This window comes from Idiotropiscis lumnitzeri, chromosome 13, assembly GCF_059441095.1.
Source record: "Idiotropiscis lumnitzeri isolate Australia: NSW breed Sydney's pygmy pipehorse chromosome 13, RoL_Ilum_1.0, whole genome shotgun sequence".
Classification (NCBI taxonomy): domain Eukaryota; kingdom Metazoa; phylum Chordata; class Actinopteri; order Syngnathiformes; family Syngnathidae; genus Idiotropiscis; species Idiotropiscis lumnitzeri.
In genome coordinates, this window is record NC_142403.1 from 16,229,020 (window position 1) to 16,247,497 (window position 18,478).

General features: G+C 39.5%; 1 protein-coding gene across 1 annotated transcript; it reads left to right on the forward strand.

Annotated features, from left to right (window-relative positions):
- Positions 1-822: 822 nt before the first annotated feature.
- On the forward strand, positions 823-18,049 carry rabggta (Rab geranylgeranyltransferase subunit alpha). Its single transcript, XM_088312977.1, has 17 exons — positions 823-969; positions 1,262-1,299; positions 1,451-1,561; positions 2,864-2,988; positions 3,072-3,259; positions 3,450-3,692; positions 4,803-4,886; positions 4,988-5,070; positions 5,157-5,252; positions 7,573-7,678; positions 8,664-8,715; positions 8,809-8,897; positions 11,025-11,113; positions 11,205-11,321; positions 11,406-11,519; positions 11,646-11,733; positions 15,804-18,049. The coding sequence occupies exons 2-17, from the start codon at positions 1,297-1,299 to the stop codon at positions 15,950-15,952; spliced, it is 1,737 nt and encodes a 578-aa protein (XP_088169103.1). The 5' UTR covers positions 823-969; positions 1,262-1,296; the 3' UTR covers positions 15,953-18,049.
- The last annotated feature ends 429 nt before the right edge of the window (positions 18,050-18,478 follow it).

Below are 18,478 nucleotides of genomic sequence, written 5' to 3' on the forward strand. Positions count from 1 at the left end.
GGAAGCTAATATATTTTTTACCATTCAAGAAAACGCCAAAAATGACTCCGTGTTTCACTTTAAAACGATAGACCGTGGTCAGTTTTTAAGAAAAAGAATGTAGCTGAGACCATGAGGCCTCACTTTCCTTAAATTTGGACCCCCAAAAAAATACCTTACAAGAAACGATTTCAAGGAAGTACAGTTAGTGAAATTATTTTTCAACATTTTGGCCCTTGGTCATCCTGTAAATTGGATGTAAATTATACGATTAAAACCCGTTTGAAGACACATTTTTATTCTTAAGCTTTCGAAGCAACACAAGACTGTCGCAGTCCTTCTGTTCTCCTGGTATCTATTGTATATATGTTTTAATTTGTGTTCTAATTTCCCGCTAATTTATATTACATCACATGGAAAGTGCTTTGATATATTTGTGAAATACTAAAAATAAAGTTGTATTGTCTTGTTTTGTATTTCGATTGACCTCAAATACCTCATAAATACACGAAATGTGTCGATAGACGCAACCTCCCTTGAACACTTTTTGGGGTTATCCCGCCGTGCCAACACTGAAGTATTGCATGCAAATGATCAAATCTAAAACTAGGGGATTCCACCGTACGTCATATCTAAAAATAGACGCTGAAACGCCCCCACTTATTTTTTTAAAACAAACCAGAGCGCATTTTCTTTTCTGAGCAGAGATCAAACAAAAATGCGATCACACAAAAATTGGGTCACGAGTAGTGGCGGGACCGGGTTCGGTGTCGCATACCTTGATAATAAAGGACTGAATTAATTTACAGTACACGTATGATTTATATGACAACTTGGTTGATTGCCTCCAGCAGAGTGCAGCAAAATACTGCGAAAGGCGCGGTGCCGACGTCATATTTAGGAGACGGAAGTAAACCAATACAACGCCGATGACTGTCATGATCCAAATTTCTTTTTAAAATATACACAGGCCTACAAGATAGAGACAAGGTGCGTGTTTTTCTGGGTCATGTAATTTGCCGTCTCATATTTTTTTCTATTCTATGCAAACAGCGTTCTTTATTTTGTCCAAATGCGCAGTTATTTTTGTGAAAATAAAAGCTACCTGGTGTTAACTGGGAACTATACTAATTAATTGTTTGTTCATTTTATTAACCGTGTCGCATCACAGATGCCCAGCTCGACTTGTAATTCTGTTCTTATGTCACCTTTATGGTTATGTGTTCTATAAATTATATTGTCTTAATCATAAATATCTCTCTTTACATGGCATGACATACAGATTTTGAGGAGAGTCTTATTCCTATACTGTAAAAGATGGTGAGTGATGCATTGGTTTGTCTAAGTCTCATCTTCGTCACACTGTCATATTATTTTTCATATGACGTAGGATATGGAGCCTTTTTTAAATAAGTCCCTATAAATTAATCAGCGTGACTTAACCCATTCTTATTCTTTTGCTTACTCACAGCACGGCCGAGTGAAGATAAAGTCCACCGCCCAGCAAGAAGAGGAAAAAAGAAAGGAGCGGGAGAAGAAATTGAAGATGTACACAGCAGCACGTGATGCTTGTTTTTCCAAGGTGCTTTACAACAAAATAAATCACCTAAGTTATCCAGAAATACCCTACAATATGACGGTTAACTTATGGTAGCCCCAATATATTACATATATTTATTTATTCATTTTTTGTGGAAACTCTCAACTTGTCTGTTGTACAAATCAGTACCATGTTGCTGGAATTTCTATTTGGTTTACCGCATGGCGAACAGGTAGTCCACTGTTAAGCATATCTCCCGCACAGTGCAGAGGTTTTGGCTTCGAATCTGGCCCATGCCTCTCTGTGTGGTGTTTGCAAAGTTCTCCCTGTGCTTGCGTGGGTTTTCTCCGGTTACTCCGGTTTCCTCCCACATTCCATAAACACGCATGGTATGTTGATTGAGCACTCTACATTGTGCTTGTAACCTGTGATTGGCTGGCAACCAATTTAGGGCATACACTGCCTACTGCCCAAGGACAGCTGGGATAGGCTCCAGCACGCCTGAGACCTTTGTGAGAATAAGCGGAACAGATAATGGTTGGATGGATTTACAGCATTTTACATTAATGTATTAAATTATTGCCATGACATACAAATGTATTTCATTCCTTGTCCATGATCTATTTAAATCATCTTTCCCCATTGAAATGAATAGAAATCCATTCCAGCCCCACCAAAACCCCCCAAAATTTTATGTTTTTTTTCTTTTTTAAATAAGAAAAACATATGCGTCTAATATTAAAGTACTTGCATCAAAAACATGTATAGTACTCATTGTAGTCCCTCGAGAGGGAATACAACTTATACTCTGGTACTGCACACGACAGATAGACCAGATCACGCACTTGCCTGCATGCAAGGGGAGATTCAGAGAGAATCTTACTTTTTTTTTGGGGGGGGGGCCACAAACCATGAACCTCAAGCTACAAAATGATCAGTTAGAGCCCCTGTCGCCCCTTTATAAAAACGTAATAATAACATCATTAAATAATATGTAAATAATTCCAACATTTTTTCTGTCATGAATGAATGATAGTTCAATAATTCGATGACGCTTTAGCCACCGGGGGCAGTATAATACCGACATACTTTACACATTACTGCCATTTAGCTGTATTTACAGCAAATCACTTAACATTGCAGCAATTGACATTTTGTGTATGTTTTTTTTTAATTTCAGATATATTTGATGATGTTTAAATTTGTTTGAGCATGTGGGAGTTTTAAAATCAGATTGAAAAAAATGCTATGATCTTTCAATCTTGTGGATCATCACTTCCTTGTCTTGATTTTATCCCACACAATAAACAAATTCGACGTAATGCTAAAATGTTGTCATGACAGAGGAAAGATGGTATTTGTGACGAGGAGGCCCTCCACTTGACCCAGCAGCTGCTATCATCAAACCCGGACTTTGCAACCCTTTGGAATTACAGAAGAGAAATCCTCATGCACCAGGAGACCATCAAGTGAGCTTGTCCATCATGTTATATTTAATGTATTGTAAGCCCCTTGAGGTTTTTCAACAGTTTTATTTGACTGGTGTTTTTAGAGACGAGAGCGATGTACAAAAGATGTACCAGGCAGAGTTGTCTTTTCTGGAGACTTGTCTGAAAGTCAACCCAAAGTCATACGGCAGTTGGCACCATCGAAGCTGGGTCTCGGAACGGGCGCCTCAAATGGACTGGACCCGAGAGTTGAGCCTGTGCGACCGCTGCCTCAGCTTGGATGACCGCAACTGTGAGTGATGTCATTTAAAGAGAAGATCCTGTCATGCTTATAGGATTTTTCCTGGCTCAAATCGAGGCGTTGGTTTTACCATTCATTTGGCTGTGGGAAAATAGCAGAATGTGGCCACCTCCAAATTTATTAGGGAAAAATCCTGCTCTTATCTGGAACCGATATGCCCACGTTTTGCTGTCTCCACCAGTTCACTGCTGGGATTACCGCCGGATCGTCGTGAAGAAATCCGCCGTCCCCGTGGGAAAGGAGTTGGAGTTCACGGATCGTCTCATCGGCTCCAACTTTTCCAACTACTCCAGCTGGCATTACCGCAGTACCCTGTTGCCGCTGCTCCACCCCCAGACCCCCGAATCGGCCCCCCCGTCGGGCTCCTCGCCTCCTTCTCTGCAGACTCACTCCCATCGCATCTGTGAAGAGCAACTGCTCAAAGGTAAACCCGCTGCAGACGGCATTACACAACAGCCACCCACAGGGGGCAGTCTGTCTATAAAATTTTGAGATGTATAATGCCAGTCTTTCACTCCTTGCAGGCACAGAATTTTGCTGACAAATATTTTTTCCACCTGCACAGTTTTAAACGAGTAACCACTGTATTTTAGAGCGGATTTATTCAGTGCAAGACAAACGGTGCATGTCAAGAAAGAAAGTGACGGAGACCGTAATGCCCTATAGTAATTCCCCACTATTCGCACCACTGAAGCAGGGCGAATAGCGAAAAGCCCTAAGTAATTGACTCCCCCGCCCCACGTTTCTAATTGACTGTACTAATAGCAGTGTCCAAACTTTTCCCTTCGAGGGCAGCATGCAGACAAAGTGCAGGATGTACAGGTCACTTTGAAATTCTTCAAATGTAATTTGTTAAAATTGCTTAGTTTTATAAATCAGCAGCAGCTGTATCTCCTTGACACATTCAGACACGCAGTCTGTAAATTGGCCATTTTAAAAAGGAATCTTGTCATGGGCAGGTTACTATTTTGTTGTAAATAGTTTATCTGCATCTTTGCATTTTGAGAGAAGCTCTACTGTATAGATTCAATATTGAGATACAATTGTGCGGGAATCTGTTCAGTCAAAGTCAATTGGCTTTCAGATCTGATAGGCAGTTGCGATAGCCAATCAGATCACCAGTTGGTTACAGTGAGGCTTCTCGCTGGCCTTACGTTGAAGGTGACAAACGGATCTTGTGATTGGATACTCACGCGTGAGGGGGCGGCGCTATCCGGAATCAACGAACCTGAAAGTCGTGACTGGCGACCGTTTGAAAATCTGAAGTACATTCTTGCTTTTTTTAAACCGCAATGGCCGAAGGAGGGAAAAGTGTGGATTTAATTGCAGATACACTTGCTTGGCCATTTTCAAGTCGGACTTCTCAAGAGAAGCTAGTAAGCTAAAGTCACGCTAGAAGGTTTGCTAATGCAGGCTGCTGCCTCACTCTGACTGACTGAATAAATGAATGAACTTAAAAAAGTTCAACTGAACTGAAATGAATTGTTTCTTAAGAAACGGATCACTTTGACAGCATGTGCTTTTGTCTTCTCAGAATATGAGCTTGTGCAGAACGCTTTCTTCACTGACCCCAATGACCAGAGCGCTTGGTTCTACTATCGTTGGCTGCTTGGCAGAGGTGTGTTTAAGTGTGGCTTTGTGTGTGTGTTAGTGTTTGTGTTGAGCACAGTAGCTGTGATGATCACAACTTTATGCATGCAATCTCTTTTTGATCAACAGCCGAGCGTGACGAGATGATAAGTTGCATTTTCATCAGTCGGGATGGAGAGAGGGTGGCTGTTGCCTTTTCGAGGCCGGTCCAAGTGAGTTATGAGCCCCTGTTTGTTGTTTTTATTAATTTCATACTCTTGTTTACATGTTTTTTTTTTTTTGCCGTGTATGCTCTCAGGTGCAGTCCGGTGCCCTGATGCTAGTGCTGGATGGTCAGCCCCTGCAAGTGGACTGGAGGAGTGTCCACCCACAATTTAAACATAGTCCTGTCTGGGTATCCTTTTCTGACCATAGAAACAGTATTGAGTTGCCATATAAAAAAAAAAAAACATGGGCAAATTACCAAGCTGTCAACATCTGTTCATCTATTTTTGATAGAGCAGGTCCTCAATTGGGGTTGCAGGTGAGCTGGAGTCTATCCCAGTTTGATTTTGGGCAAAATGTAGGCTTCTGCCTGGACTGGCATGTTAACGTGCATGTTTTTGCAATGTGGGAGATAGCTGGAGAAAATCCACTAGCAGTGCAACAATTAATCAAATTAATCAATAATTACTGTGGTCAACAAGATTTTACTACATTTTTCAAACTTACATTTTCTAAATTTAAGTACCGTAATTTTATTTATTTATTTATTTATCTATTTATTTATTTATTTATTTATTTATTTTTGGATGATTCCAAATCTCCCCATTTTTTCTCTCTAGCACATCAGGTGTTAATAGTAGTAGTAAAAATCATAATAATGATAATAAAATGTAATATATTAATATATTTTTAAGATTGTTGACCCGCGTTATTTGACAACGGCTTAGATATTTTTAATTTAAAATTGTCTAAATGCTCGGAATTTGAGCTTTTCAATCGTGATTATTATCCAAAGTGTCTATAAGAGTAAATGTGAATTCTTGTGTATGTGCGTGCGGTTGATAGACGACTAGTCCACGATGTACCTGGCCGCTGCCTCCGTCAGCTGAGACGGGCCCCAGCTCACAGTTGCGCTTTCTGAGTGGACGACTGCGGCAGCCAGCCTTGCTCCCTTGTTTCACTTCCCGCAGCAGCCCGTTTAATCAGATAGCTAGTAGGGCTTCAATTAATTAATGCCGATAACGGCGTCTGTGTCATGTACGGAGATTGTTGCTTTTACCGCTATCACAAAAGGACTTTCCTCGGAAGGCTTTTCTTTTTTTTTTTCTTTCTTTCGGGAAACGCTGACAAAGACGCCTCAATGTTTATTTAAAAAGGCAGACAACTGAAGCCTTTTGGGAGGGGTCTCCTTTTGTGTGCTGCAATTCCATTAAGTCTCTTGACTTGCCTGCAGGGCTTCTGCTAAAAGTAGCCTGGAAAAGGGCTGACCAATATTACATTTGTCTGTTTTCTATACCGTTTATCCTGATTGGTGTCTCAGTAGGTGCTGAATTACTACCAAGGCTACCACAGTGACGTGAAGTCCTGTCGATTGCTCATTGGTCGAGCAGTTTTGTCAATGTTATATTTGAGAATGCGGGTGGGGGGTGGCAAATGGGCGCTGGCGGTTTTGTGTGAAGGGCGTGCTTCGTACGTGCTATCGTTAATCATTTCGCTAGCTTGTGTGTATAATATTAGCGTAATGTGACCGAGACAATTAGTGCATGCGTCAATGGCATTTTTTTTTTCCATCTGTGCGGCCTGGTCCAAAGTGGCCCAGTGGTTGGGGACCGCTGGCTCGAGAATAGATTTGCGCAGTGCATTCAAAGGAAGAAAAGACCATTTGACCGAACTCAAATGGCAGGATTGGTTTTGTTCTGGGGCTGCTTTGCTAAATTTGCCTGTTTCTTTTTTTTTTCCCATTAAATGTTGATTGCATAGAGAAATATTGTTCTTGAGCATACAATTTTTTTAACACTAAAATTTTTAGAGGATGCACCAGTTTTTCAGTATTTTTTAAGTTTCTAACATTTTGAGCATCAACTGCTATATTTAGCCATCCCAAATTGGTACTTCCAAATAATTGTCGACGCAAATCCCTTTCCTTCCTCCATTTGTGGGAAATAAAAATATAATTAAAATTAGGAACATTGTTGGTGTTGATATGTCACTTTTTTGTAAAAAAGTCGCAAGAGGAGTCAGAGAAGTCGCTAAATATAACAATAAAATTGCTAAGATGGCAATACTGAAGATATAAGTGCGCACATGCCCATCAAAAAAAAAAGCACCAGCCACAGGCCAGAAAGTTCGTCCATCTTGTCCTGGCAGGAAAGTCCTTTTGGGAGTGGCTAATCCTTAAAAGGAATGTCACTTAGATGGAGCTCCATTCTGTGAAAAGTATCTTCTCAATAGTCAGTGTCCTTGGAGGGACGGCGTGATTGAGAATGCTGATTTATCAGCTGATAGTGTGTCTCCCATTAGTGGCTTCAAATCGGGAAAAAAAAAAAAGCCCCTGAAATCTAGTCACTCGCAAAGTCACTGTTAACGAGCCACGTTAGTATGCAGAGTCACGCAAAAGGGACCAGGTCGCTTTTGCGCACCCATGATCAATTGGTTTCAGTTATCCCGCACACTTTTTGAACTCCATTTAGTTTTTTTCCCCTCCATGTTAAACCTTAACCATGATTCAGATCTGCGATCTTCCTCCGGGATCCATCAGTGACATCTCTAATGAACACAATCTGACGGTGCACTGGTCCGAAAAACACACTCGTCGAGATTGCGCCCTCTACACAGGTGATGGCACTGATTGTATTCGTCCGTCTCTTGGCAGCTAAATTATTAAAATGGACCAGCGTGGAGCATGAGTGTCACATAGCCGAAGTGAAGCCTCCTTTACGCACGTATACTAACTTGGTGCAGTGAAACCCAAAAAGTTCCATCCGTGTCAAGAACTGTACTCACCTTGACTCTCAATATGTCACTCAAGAAGAACAAACACTATGTTCTTTATTTAGCACTTTGGATCTTTATAAACACCTTCTGGGACTTCATGTGCTTTGATGTTTTGAACGGCATGCAGTGAACTCGTTATAATAATGGATTTACTCTTTTAAAATCATCATTTATTTTTTGGGGGGGCTGATTATTATTTTTACACTACCTAATAAGTCATTATGACATAAGACAAAAATAATAACTTGCAAAAAAAAAAATAAAAAAAGGTTGACTTTTGACACTGGTGAAGTGTTAAAACAAATACTAAAAGGACAAATTACCGGTCATTTTTATATATATATATATATATTTATTTATTGGTGTGTTGAGGGAACAAAAATTATTTCATTCATTGTTTATATTTTTTTTAAAATTGATTTGATGGTTATTTGGCTCTTTGGAGTTTATTCTGCCAAATATCGGAATTGAAAAACAATCCATATAGGTCTGGCCCTTGTGATAATCATATAGCACTCGTTTTGCGGCAGTGGTGATTTAAAACATTTCAAGGTTATTGTTATTAGACGTTTTTGCATGGCATGAGTAGACATGTTCCATTACTGCGTTTTTTTGTTTTCATTTGATTTTTTTATTTTTTTTTCTACATTTTCCAGACATATTTACTGTAAATAATTTGTGGTAGACTATGTTTCGTCCTGATTGGTGTAAAGATTTGTGCAACCATCGAAATTAAACTAAGCCGAGGACCGCCTGCCTTGTACTAGGTGCGTCATATTTTAAACGTATAACTGGGCAACTTTCAAAACAACGTTGCCTTCCTCAGGTCGAAGTGAGAGTTGGTGCCGTGATTCTGCCACAGATCAGGAGCTCTTCAGGTACTGATTTGATCGATGATAAAAACAATGTGCCTTCCCCCCCTGAGGAATTCTTATTAGAATATGAAAGAATTGGGTTTTTTTTTTCCACAGGAGTGAGCTCTCTGTGGAGAAAAGCTCGGTGTTACAGTCTGAGTTACAATCATGTAACCAGCTTCTAGAACTGGAGCCGCTCAATAAGTGTAAGTGCTTTTTTATGCCATTTCCTTTTGCATGTCTGTGTGTGTGTGTGTGTGTGTGTTTCACGGAGCAAGAAGTCTTATTTTCTGCTTGGTACTGTCTCGCCGCCGGTGCTGTTCAGAGAGATTAAGAAATAATATGTTTTTGAAAGTACCTTGCGGCAAGGGTGCGGTTTTCAATCAGAGGAACATTCACTGAATGAATAAATGTATTTCAACACGCGGATAATAGTCCCACCGGTTAAAATTGGAATTAGAAGAAGCCTGCTAGCCAAACTGTCCCAACCAATTTTGACCAAAGTGGCACGAAAAGATGACATTTTAAAGGAGATTCTTTGATTTGTCCGCCAATGGGTCCGCTGCATGTGCCACATGCACAGATCCACCTTAATATGGGGTCCTTGGTTTACGTCGTTCCGAAATTTGAGGTTTAGGGGTTACAAACGCGCTCTAAACCAGTTTGCCGCGTATTTTAAGAATGGTGCAGCGTGGTTAGTGACACACAACAGCGCTATAGGAACAGAACTGTCATAAATCGAGGACCCACCTGATGAAATTAATTAGGCGACTTGGTGATAAAGCGCTGCCTCTATGAGTGAAAATACATTCTATTCTGTGTTTATGGAGACTGGCATGCATTTTGCATTTACTTTTTTTGGGGGACTTGTGAATGAGCGCTGATTGATTGATAAGAAAGACGTTCCGTGTCAATAATTTTGTCCCGATATTGTGATTCAAGTAAAAGAGTGAGGATAAGAAGTTAAGATGGATGTTGAGATTGTCACCTCACAAGTGCTCTATTCTGACTAGAAAAATGTGTTTCTCATCAAGCATCCTCCAATTCTTGATCCTTTTACATCAACTCAACAATCATCCTTCTGTTAAATGGCAGTAGAGAAACGCAGCCTGCATATCGAGAAGGACGTTTTTTGAATTAACTCCACCACCGCAGAGTGATCAGTGCGGCTCTCTGGCAAATGAATTTGTCGCTATATCAAAGTCACTCCGTTGCAAGCCCACATTTGGCTTCAGATATCCGAGTGCAGTTTTGTTGCAGATGTGCTGGCTCAGTCGCAGACCCTCTGGTATGGACCGCCTCCCGAGGATGAGGGCAGAGAGCACCAGGTCTCGCCACTGGTCTCCGGCCAAGCACAACTGGCTTTTAGTTCATTTCAAAACTGGCAGTGGTTGCGTTAAATAACCTTTGTGCGTGTGCGCGTGTGTGTATGTGTTTGTCAGAACCTTGGCTGAGGTTATATCATAGATAGCAGCTGCTATCAGTTTCACAGGGTGTGCCAAGGATTTGACATCATTTGAAATATGAATATCCAAGTAACAACATTTCCAAAGCAAATAGAATTAAATGGGCTTCATGTTGAGAAATTGAGAGATTTCTTTGACATCGCTGCCTCCATGAGTGACGATCAAAGCTTCAGGTTAAGCTTGTGTGCGCGCGTGCGTGTCCCCGCCTCCCAGAGCAGTGAGCAAGTTCCCTGACAGGAGAGGGAACGAAGCAACCCGACTGAATGTTGATGATGTTTATAAACAATTGTGCATTTAATTGAAAATGTATCGAATCTAGAAAGAAACATTAAACAAAAAAGTGCGCCTATTTTTTTAGCATTTATTATTATTATTATTATTTTTTTTTTTAAATGTATTTATTAAGTCAATAAAGTATTATTATTATTATTAAGAAACTCGAGAACTGTTACAAATACAAAAAAGGAGCATATGTTTGCGTTAAATGTTGCTTTATATAAGTTTTCTTAAATTTATTGATTTGGGGGAGTATTTTGCTTTTGTGGATGGGGTGTTTTGGTAAAAAAAACATTTAATTTTAAATGAAAATGAACAAAAGCATTACAACAAAATATCTGTCTGTGACACACCAGAGTATTTAGAAAAGAAAACATTAACAAGATATATTCATTTCATTTTTTCCAAGTTCGGCGGGCCGGATTAAAACGTTTAACGGGCCACATGTGGCCCTCGGGCTGTAGTTTACCCACACCTGTGTTAGAAGATGACTTTGAAATAGTCCCGTTTTGGGATCACGTTTATAGGCAATTCTAAACATTCTTGCCATTTGTTAAGGCGGGTTCTTTTAATGTGTGTCTTTCCCGACAGGGTGCTTGCTGACCATTATCCTGCTGATGAGGGCGCTAGACCCCCTCGGCTACGAAAAGGAGACGCTCGCTCATTTCCAAACTCTCAAAGTAAGCAGCAGCACCAACAGCAATTTGGTGTCCATTCCATTAACTGGAGATGTCTTCACACGCAACACGCTCATTACCTCCTCTCCCTCAGGAAGTGGACTCCATGCGCTCAGCTTATTACGGCGACCTGTGCAGCAAATTTATGATCGAAAACACCATTTTGAAAATGGAGTATGCTGAAGTGCGCGTCTTCAGCGTCTCCAACAAGGTTTGGGCACAAAATCCTTTCGCACCCGTCTGGCGCCAGGGGACGTTCGTGAAGTCAATTCTGGCTTCTTTCCACACCCAACAGAACCTGACCACCTTGTGCCATTTGGACCAGCTGCTCCTCATCACTCACATCAATCTGTCCTCGAACCAGCTGCGGCGCATTTCCGCTCACTTCTCCATGTTACAGTGCCTGAAGGTGAAAAAAGATGCAACTGCAATATTTGTCCTGTCGGGACTGGGCTTGTTCCATTTGCTCATATTTGTTCTTTTGTGTGTGCTTTGCAATATGTCTCAGTCCACTTCATGCCCTCAATACTTACAGGTCTTGGAGGCTGATAATAACGCCATCGAAAATTTGGATGGAGTCTACTGCCTACCCAAACTGGAGGAGGTCCTCTTGAAGAATAACAGTATCCTTCAGACTGCAATATTTGTTCCTTTATTTGCCACTTGAGGGCAGTTGTGGTGTTTTTTTTTCAACTGAATGTAATTTGATTTATTTTAAAACAACATGCAGAATCTTTGGTACATTAGTTAATGTAAAAAAAACAACAACAAAAAAACAAATTTGCCCATATGTGTGAATATACCAGGGGTGGGCAAAATACGGCCCGAGGGCCACATGTGGCCCGTTAAACGTTTTAATCCAGCCTGCTGAATTAAAAAAAAAAATGAAATGAATAAACCTTGTTGATATTTTATTTTCTAAATGCTGTGGTTTTTCAAAGACATATATATCGTCATGCTTTTGTTCACTTTCATTTAAAATTAAATTATTATTTTTTTCTCCAATGAGGTGAGGTTACCAAAACACCCCATCCATCTGCTCCTGGTCCGGCCCCTCTGTCAAATTTTAGAACCCATTGTGGCCCGCCAATCAAAAAGTTTGCCCACCCCTGGAATATACAATAAGAGTGATTTTTCTCCTGCTCACCCGCAACCCGAGCATGAAAGAAATGGATGGACAACTGAATAAAGTACATAACCAATTTGTAACGATGTCTCAGTGGCACATGGCCAGCGAGAAAATGCATTTTTGGTGCTGTTAAGGTCAGTTTGCATCGGGGCCAAGTGGGGCAGAACAAGCAGGTGGTTCTATGAAAAAATGTTGGATGCCTGCGAGAGCCCCTTTGCAAATCTAATTACGGCCATAGAGAGTCGAGCAAACCAGTCGAACGTGATGATTCCGGATGGTCTTTCCTCTACCGGGTCTTTTTGTAGTCTGTTGTTATTGTACTTTACTGAGCCCAAAAGGCAAATTGTCTGTACAGAAAGGAGTAATGTCAGGCCCCATTACCAGATTGTCCGTCTGCCATTGGAACTGACCTTGGAACATTCTGCTTCTCAACGTTAGTTTTTCCAGACCGCCAACATGTTAATTTGTTTTGTACACGTTTTCTCAAATTAACAGGATTTTTAAGCACAAGTCGCATTAAGAGCAAAAAAAAAAAAGTCAACCTAAATAAATAATCCGTAGAAGCAAAGTGTAGTGCGATGTTATGTTTACACGTTATCATTATGCTCTAGGGGACGGCAACAGCATTACGGGACCAAATGTTATATTTAATCTCTGCGCACAGTTGGCGGTGACTCAGGAAATGTGACAATCAGACTCGAGCGTGCCTGGCTCATCGCAGCAAAACAAGCGAGAGCATCTGACGGTTTGGAAAGAGAGACTATGTAATAAAAATAAAGAAAGAAATTAAAAAATGTACACGTTTATGAGTCAAACAGACTGGCATATTTGCCAGGGAATAAGCAGCCAGACGTATAAAAATGGTAAATACAGAATGTAACATTGTTTTCACACATATTTCTCTGCATCTAAATCTTTTTTTTTTTTTGGCCAAGAATGGTCTTTCCACATATAGTGTTGTAACTTGCATACTGTAAACTAGAGTGACTTTGGAATCGCTTCCCAGGATTATTTTTTTTCTATTAACTCCTTTTTTGACGGCCTCAATATGCCCGAAAACTTCCCAGTTTGTGTCAGCGCATACATCCTGTCAAGAAGTTTAATTGGGGTCCCCCAACTTAACCCCACAAAACTCAAAATTCATAGCTCAACTTAGAAAGTTAGAAAATTGGCACTTTCACGAATCGAAACAAAAGTAGATGACATGTTTATTATAACGACACTCTTGGAAAAAATTCCAAAGACCCATGCGTAAAATTGAACAGAAAGATTTAAGCCTTGTTGTATTACTAAACTTACTTAAAGGGGAAGTCAACCACCAAAAAAATCGAAACAAGAATATATTCTATGCAGCCCCACTTGTCGAAAGACAGCATTCTGATTAATATTGCGTTTGTGGAATATGAGTCAAGTACTAAATTTCACCCATTTTGTACATCTCAGCGGGCGGCCATTTCGCCATTTGCTGTCGACTGAAAATGACATCAGTGGCTCGTGGCTCAGATAACGACCAATCATGGCTCTGCTTCAGAAAACAGGTGAGCCGTGATTGGTTGTTACCTGAGCCAGGAGCAACTGTGACCTGTCTCTTGACAGAAAGCGACAACATGGCTGTGGATTTTGCTGCTTAACGCATATTCCACTAATGCAGTTTTAGACTCGGGAAGGCTCATAGAATATATTGTTGCAAAGATTTTTTGGGGGTTGACTTTCCCTTTTAGCTCATTTACTGCCATTGACGCCTAAAGACGTCAAAGATCCATTTTTTTTTTTTTTTTTTTTTTTTTTTTGCTTGGCTAGTTGTGAATGAGTTAATGACAAGAGTTGGGAGTAGTAACTTAAATTAAAAAAATATTCTGTTGTATTTTTATAGGTTAAAAATAAACTTAAAGCGTTATGTTCAGAAGGACAGTGTCAGATTAATATTCATGTTGTTACATGTAAAATATTAAGCCACTAAGCTTATTGTTATATATTAAAAAAAAAAAAAAAAAAAGACCTCACTAAAGGACATTGGCTGGCCCAATTGGGATAGTTTGATTTTCATTTGTTCTCTTCAGCTTTCTGGCGGCCGTGTTATGGTTTTGGGACCGCTCTCTGTCTTGACAAGAAAAAAAGAAAGCCCAAAGCTCAATGCTGCTGCCACCCTGCTTCGGCATGGGGATATGGTGTGCAATGTTATTTTCCTGCCAAACAGCAGGAAAAAACAATGGAATTAAAAGCAATAATAAAACGGCTCTCCCCAAAGCATAGACGGATTTTCTTGGTCTTGCCGGTGCTCGCTTGCAGTTGAAAACGTGGGGGGGTTATTCCGTAGTCTCTTGTGCGTAACCACGAGACGCTCTCAAAATCAGCCACAGCTCGGGTGCAGTTGTAATTAAAATGTGATTAAGTCATGCCAAGCCAACATTTAAGGTGTGTTCACTTCTTGTCCAAGTTGTAATTTTTTTTCCAAATGGGTCTTGAAAAGGCTTAAATTGGATTTTCCAAAAGGAAGTCATTGTTTGTCCTTAAGAATGGTGCGTGATCCTTTAATCCACCTTTCCAAGAATTAAAAAAAAAAAAATGTGCAGTGTCCAAGATTGTTATATTATCTGACAAAGTCCTTGTACCGTCTTTCATAAATTTGTGAAAGGTTTCATCCATCATCCATTTTCTATAGTTCTTGTATCTAACGATATCCAAATGTCACAATATGATAATTTGATATGAATCTCGCAATAGGATAATTATCACAATATTGTGGGTTGGTTGGCAATATTAAAAAAAAAGTGTGATGCTGTATAAAAACTCACGATATTATAAAAAAAAAAGCGGTCAGTTTACAACAAAATAAATAATTAAAGAAAATATTTTTGTCAATATTTATATCTACAATCGATGTTCAAGTCATGTTAAGAAGGGAGTTTTGATTTTCTTTAGATATTTATTTGAAAGTGTAAGCAGCAGAATAATATCAAAATTATTTTTGGGGGGGCGGTACAAACACCGTATTTTCCGGACTATAAGCCGCTACTTTTCCCCCCTAGATTTTGAACCATGCGGCTAATTCAACCGTGCAGTTTTTCTGTGGATTTTTCTTTCACCATAGGGGGCGCCCTAGAGTTCAGAAAATACGCTAAATAAATCCCGATTTTTTTTTTCTTTTCTTTTGAGTCTTTTCTGTTCTAATTAGCAAAGTTGTTGCCGTGTTAAAAGGCATTGTTTTAACAATCTGTTGATTTACCTTTATGTGCATTCACAGGACAAAATCGTTCCGTAGATGCAGAACACAACTCATTTTTTTCAACATAGAAAACTGCCGATTATAGCCTGGTGCTGCTTGTATATCGGTAAATTTTTATTTATTTATTTATTTATTTATTTTAAAGAGTTGCTGCTGCTCATATACGGGTGTGTTTTATAGTTCGGAAATACTTTAACAGATGTGTGCTGATTTTTTTCTACTCACCGTGTCTCTGTTTGAGTTTCATGCTTTGCAGATGATGAAGTGTATTCATCACCACGTCTCAATTTAACAACCCCCCCATAAAAAAGGCTTCTTCTTTAACCCCGCACGCTCAGACATCTCCACGCTGACGGCGCTCCGGCCGCTCGCCACCTGCCCCAAACTGCGCCGTCTCGATCTCCGCGGCAACCCCGTCGCTCAGAGCCCCGACGTCGAGTCGCACCTAGCAGAGCTCCTGCCTTCCGTGGCGTGCCTCCTGCTCTGATGTGCCGGCAGCGGGAGTCGGGCCTGTCACTCAAAGATGACGCCGCCGCTGCCGCCGGCTGGTTTGTGAAGGAGTGAGTGGATGATTTTTTTTCAAAGTGTGCTGTCACCTCCATTTGGTTGGTAGGTATTTGATCAAAACAGCCCTCGCTCGTCTGAATGCCTCTGAAGGCGGATATCAAAACACCTGTAATGAAAAGTTTGTGTTGTTTGTGTGTGTATGTGAGTCTGTGTGCATGAGTCATAACTGTTCTTTTCTCCAAATGTGTGAATGAAGCTCTATAAATACCTGCAAATGCATGCTGCAAAAGCTCCAATAATGGAACAAATTGACATTGCGTGGATGGATCCGTGTGATCACATTTTGTAAGCTAAAGACTTTTAAAGCAACAGTAAGGAACATTCATGGCACTGCGGTGTGAGGATGTGAGCAGAGCTCAATGTGATCTAGATCTGTAGTATTTAAACATTTTACACCAATTACCATACTTAAAAAAAATACTACTCAACAGCGTCTTCACCGAGTAAAAAATAAAATGAGTATTATTGAAAGCAGCATAAACACAAAAAAATGTTATTCAGTCAAAATGTATTGCACGCAAAAGTCCAGTATAAATTGTACCTAAAAGTTTAAAAACAAAGACAAAACATAAAGATTAAATGCAATTAAAAGTTAAATACAAGTGAACTGTACTTGAGCAATGATTTGTTTCACCTACCACTCGGGAGAGTCCAAATACTACTGGTTGTTGCCCTCGATCATGATTAGACTTTTTATTGCAGTTACGCATCAACTCTGTTTGGAAAATTGAATTGTGGATAAATTAATAAAATAAATTAATTGTTTAATTGGCAAGTATACTCCTAACTAGAATCCAAAACCTTTAACCGATCTTATAATATTGACGTTTAAAAATAAACCATTTAAAGTATTATAACATAAAAATAATAATAATTTAGAGGCGGGTTTGATGAAAAAAAATAATTTAAAAAATTAGAATAAATAATAAAAATAATGCACCCATCGTACGCATGCAGCAAAGATTCTCCATAACAACCCAGGCTAAATTTAGTTTCTCCCTTGACATGCAAAGCTCGTCTCTCAGTTGAGATGTATCACTTTGACATTTGGGTTTGGACCAACTGACTGTATTAATATCCTATTTAGACAGAATCTTTGGCACCGTCTTGTGACAGGGAATAGTGGACCTCAAATATGCGGGGGATTAATGTACTGAAGTTCCTCGTCAAGTCTGTTTGCAAGATTTTTTTTTTTTTCGTTAGACTGCTTGCAAACAGACAGGGGGCTAATTAGGGTTGTTGCTGCTCTAAACCACACAATGACAGCGGAAACTGGAAAATAAAGAAGCCAGGCCACTGACTGGATGTGTAAAAAAAAATCTAGACTAAGGGTGGGGAACCTACACCACGTGTAGAGCATCAATGCAACATATTTTAAAAACCTATATTTAAAAAAAAAAAAAAGGTTGGAAAAACTCTCAAATCAGTCATCCATTCAATTTCTTTTGCGCTTGTCCTCATTAGGACCAACATGAATGCTCAAAATATATAATGCACATTTTTTTAATCGTTATAACAGGACCAAAATAAATATTAATATAGAAACAATAATTAAATTTAAATAATTATTAAAATAATTATTAAATATATCATGTATATAATGTATTACCAATGAGCATTTATCTCATTGGTCAATCACTAATCATTCCAATCCAATTTATAGTTCATAAGCCACTTAATAAGCCACTATACTCACACAAAAAAAAAATCCTTTCAATGGGTCAATTTGTTCCGTAATATAAAATCACGTTTTCAAGTACGACGATGTTCCTTAGCTCTAAGGCTAATCCAGGTCCCCCCAAGTCGAGAAACACACAAAAACGCTGTTATTGGCACATTTCTTATTGTTGCTTTAATATCCGATGCTTATAACTGATGATTGTGGTGTTGCCTTCTTGTCATGTGTCGTGCATTTCCAACCACTCAGTGGCGGCAAACATTTATTGTAAATGTCAAGAGAAGCGCCCCTGTCGCCACAGATCTATAATGAAACATTAAATGGTGTCACTTGCCTTAACCGTGAAAGCCTCCTGTGTGGTTTATGTATGAAACTTAATGACCCGCTCAGGTATTTTCAAGTGAAGGGAGTGTCGTCTGACTCAGCTGCTGGAATTGTGAATCTTTAAAAAAAAAAAAAATCTTTCGGTTGCTCATTTCTTAGGATCGTTAGCCTGTTGGACAGTATAACACAGCATGTTATCTGAGGAACAACAAAAGAGAAAATGACGCAACTGGAATGTGTTTAAACAGAGTCACACCTAAGACCTAGATTTTGTTTGGTGTTTTTGTAAAATAAAAAAATAAACGTCCAATGTTTGTTCAACCAACATCAACGAGAGCGAGCCATTTTCAACACGTTGGTCAATATTTCATAAAAAAAAAAAAACCCTCATGAGTATTGATTTTTGAAAAAATATCAAATTTACAAATGTTGACATGTGAGGTT

Bases quoted from the DNA above. Each gene is read 5' to 3' on its own strand.
- rabggta (XM_088312977.1), top strand. The intron at 1,562-2,863 runs GTGCTTTACAAC...TTGTCATGACAG, and splicing joins GTGATGCTTGTTTTTCCAAG to AGGAAAGATGGTATTTGTGA. The intron at 5,071-5,156 runs GTGAGTTATGAG...GTATGCTCTCAG, and splicing joins CCTTTTCGAGGCCGGTCCAA to GTGCAGTCCGGTGCCCTGAT.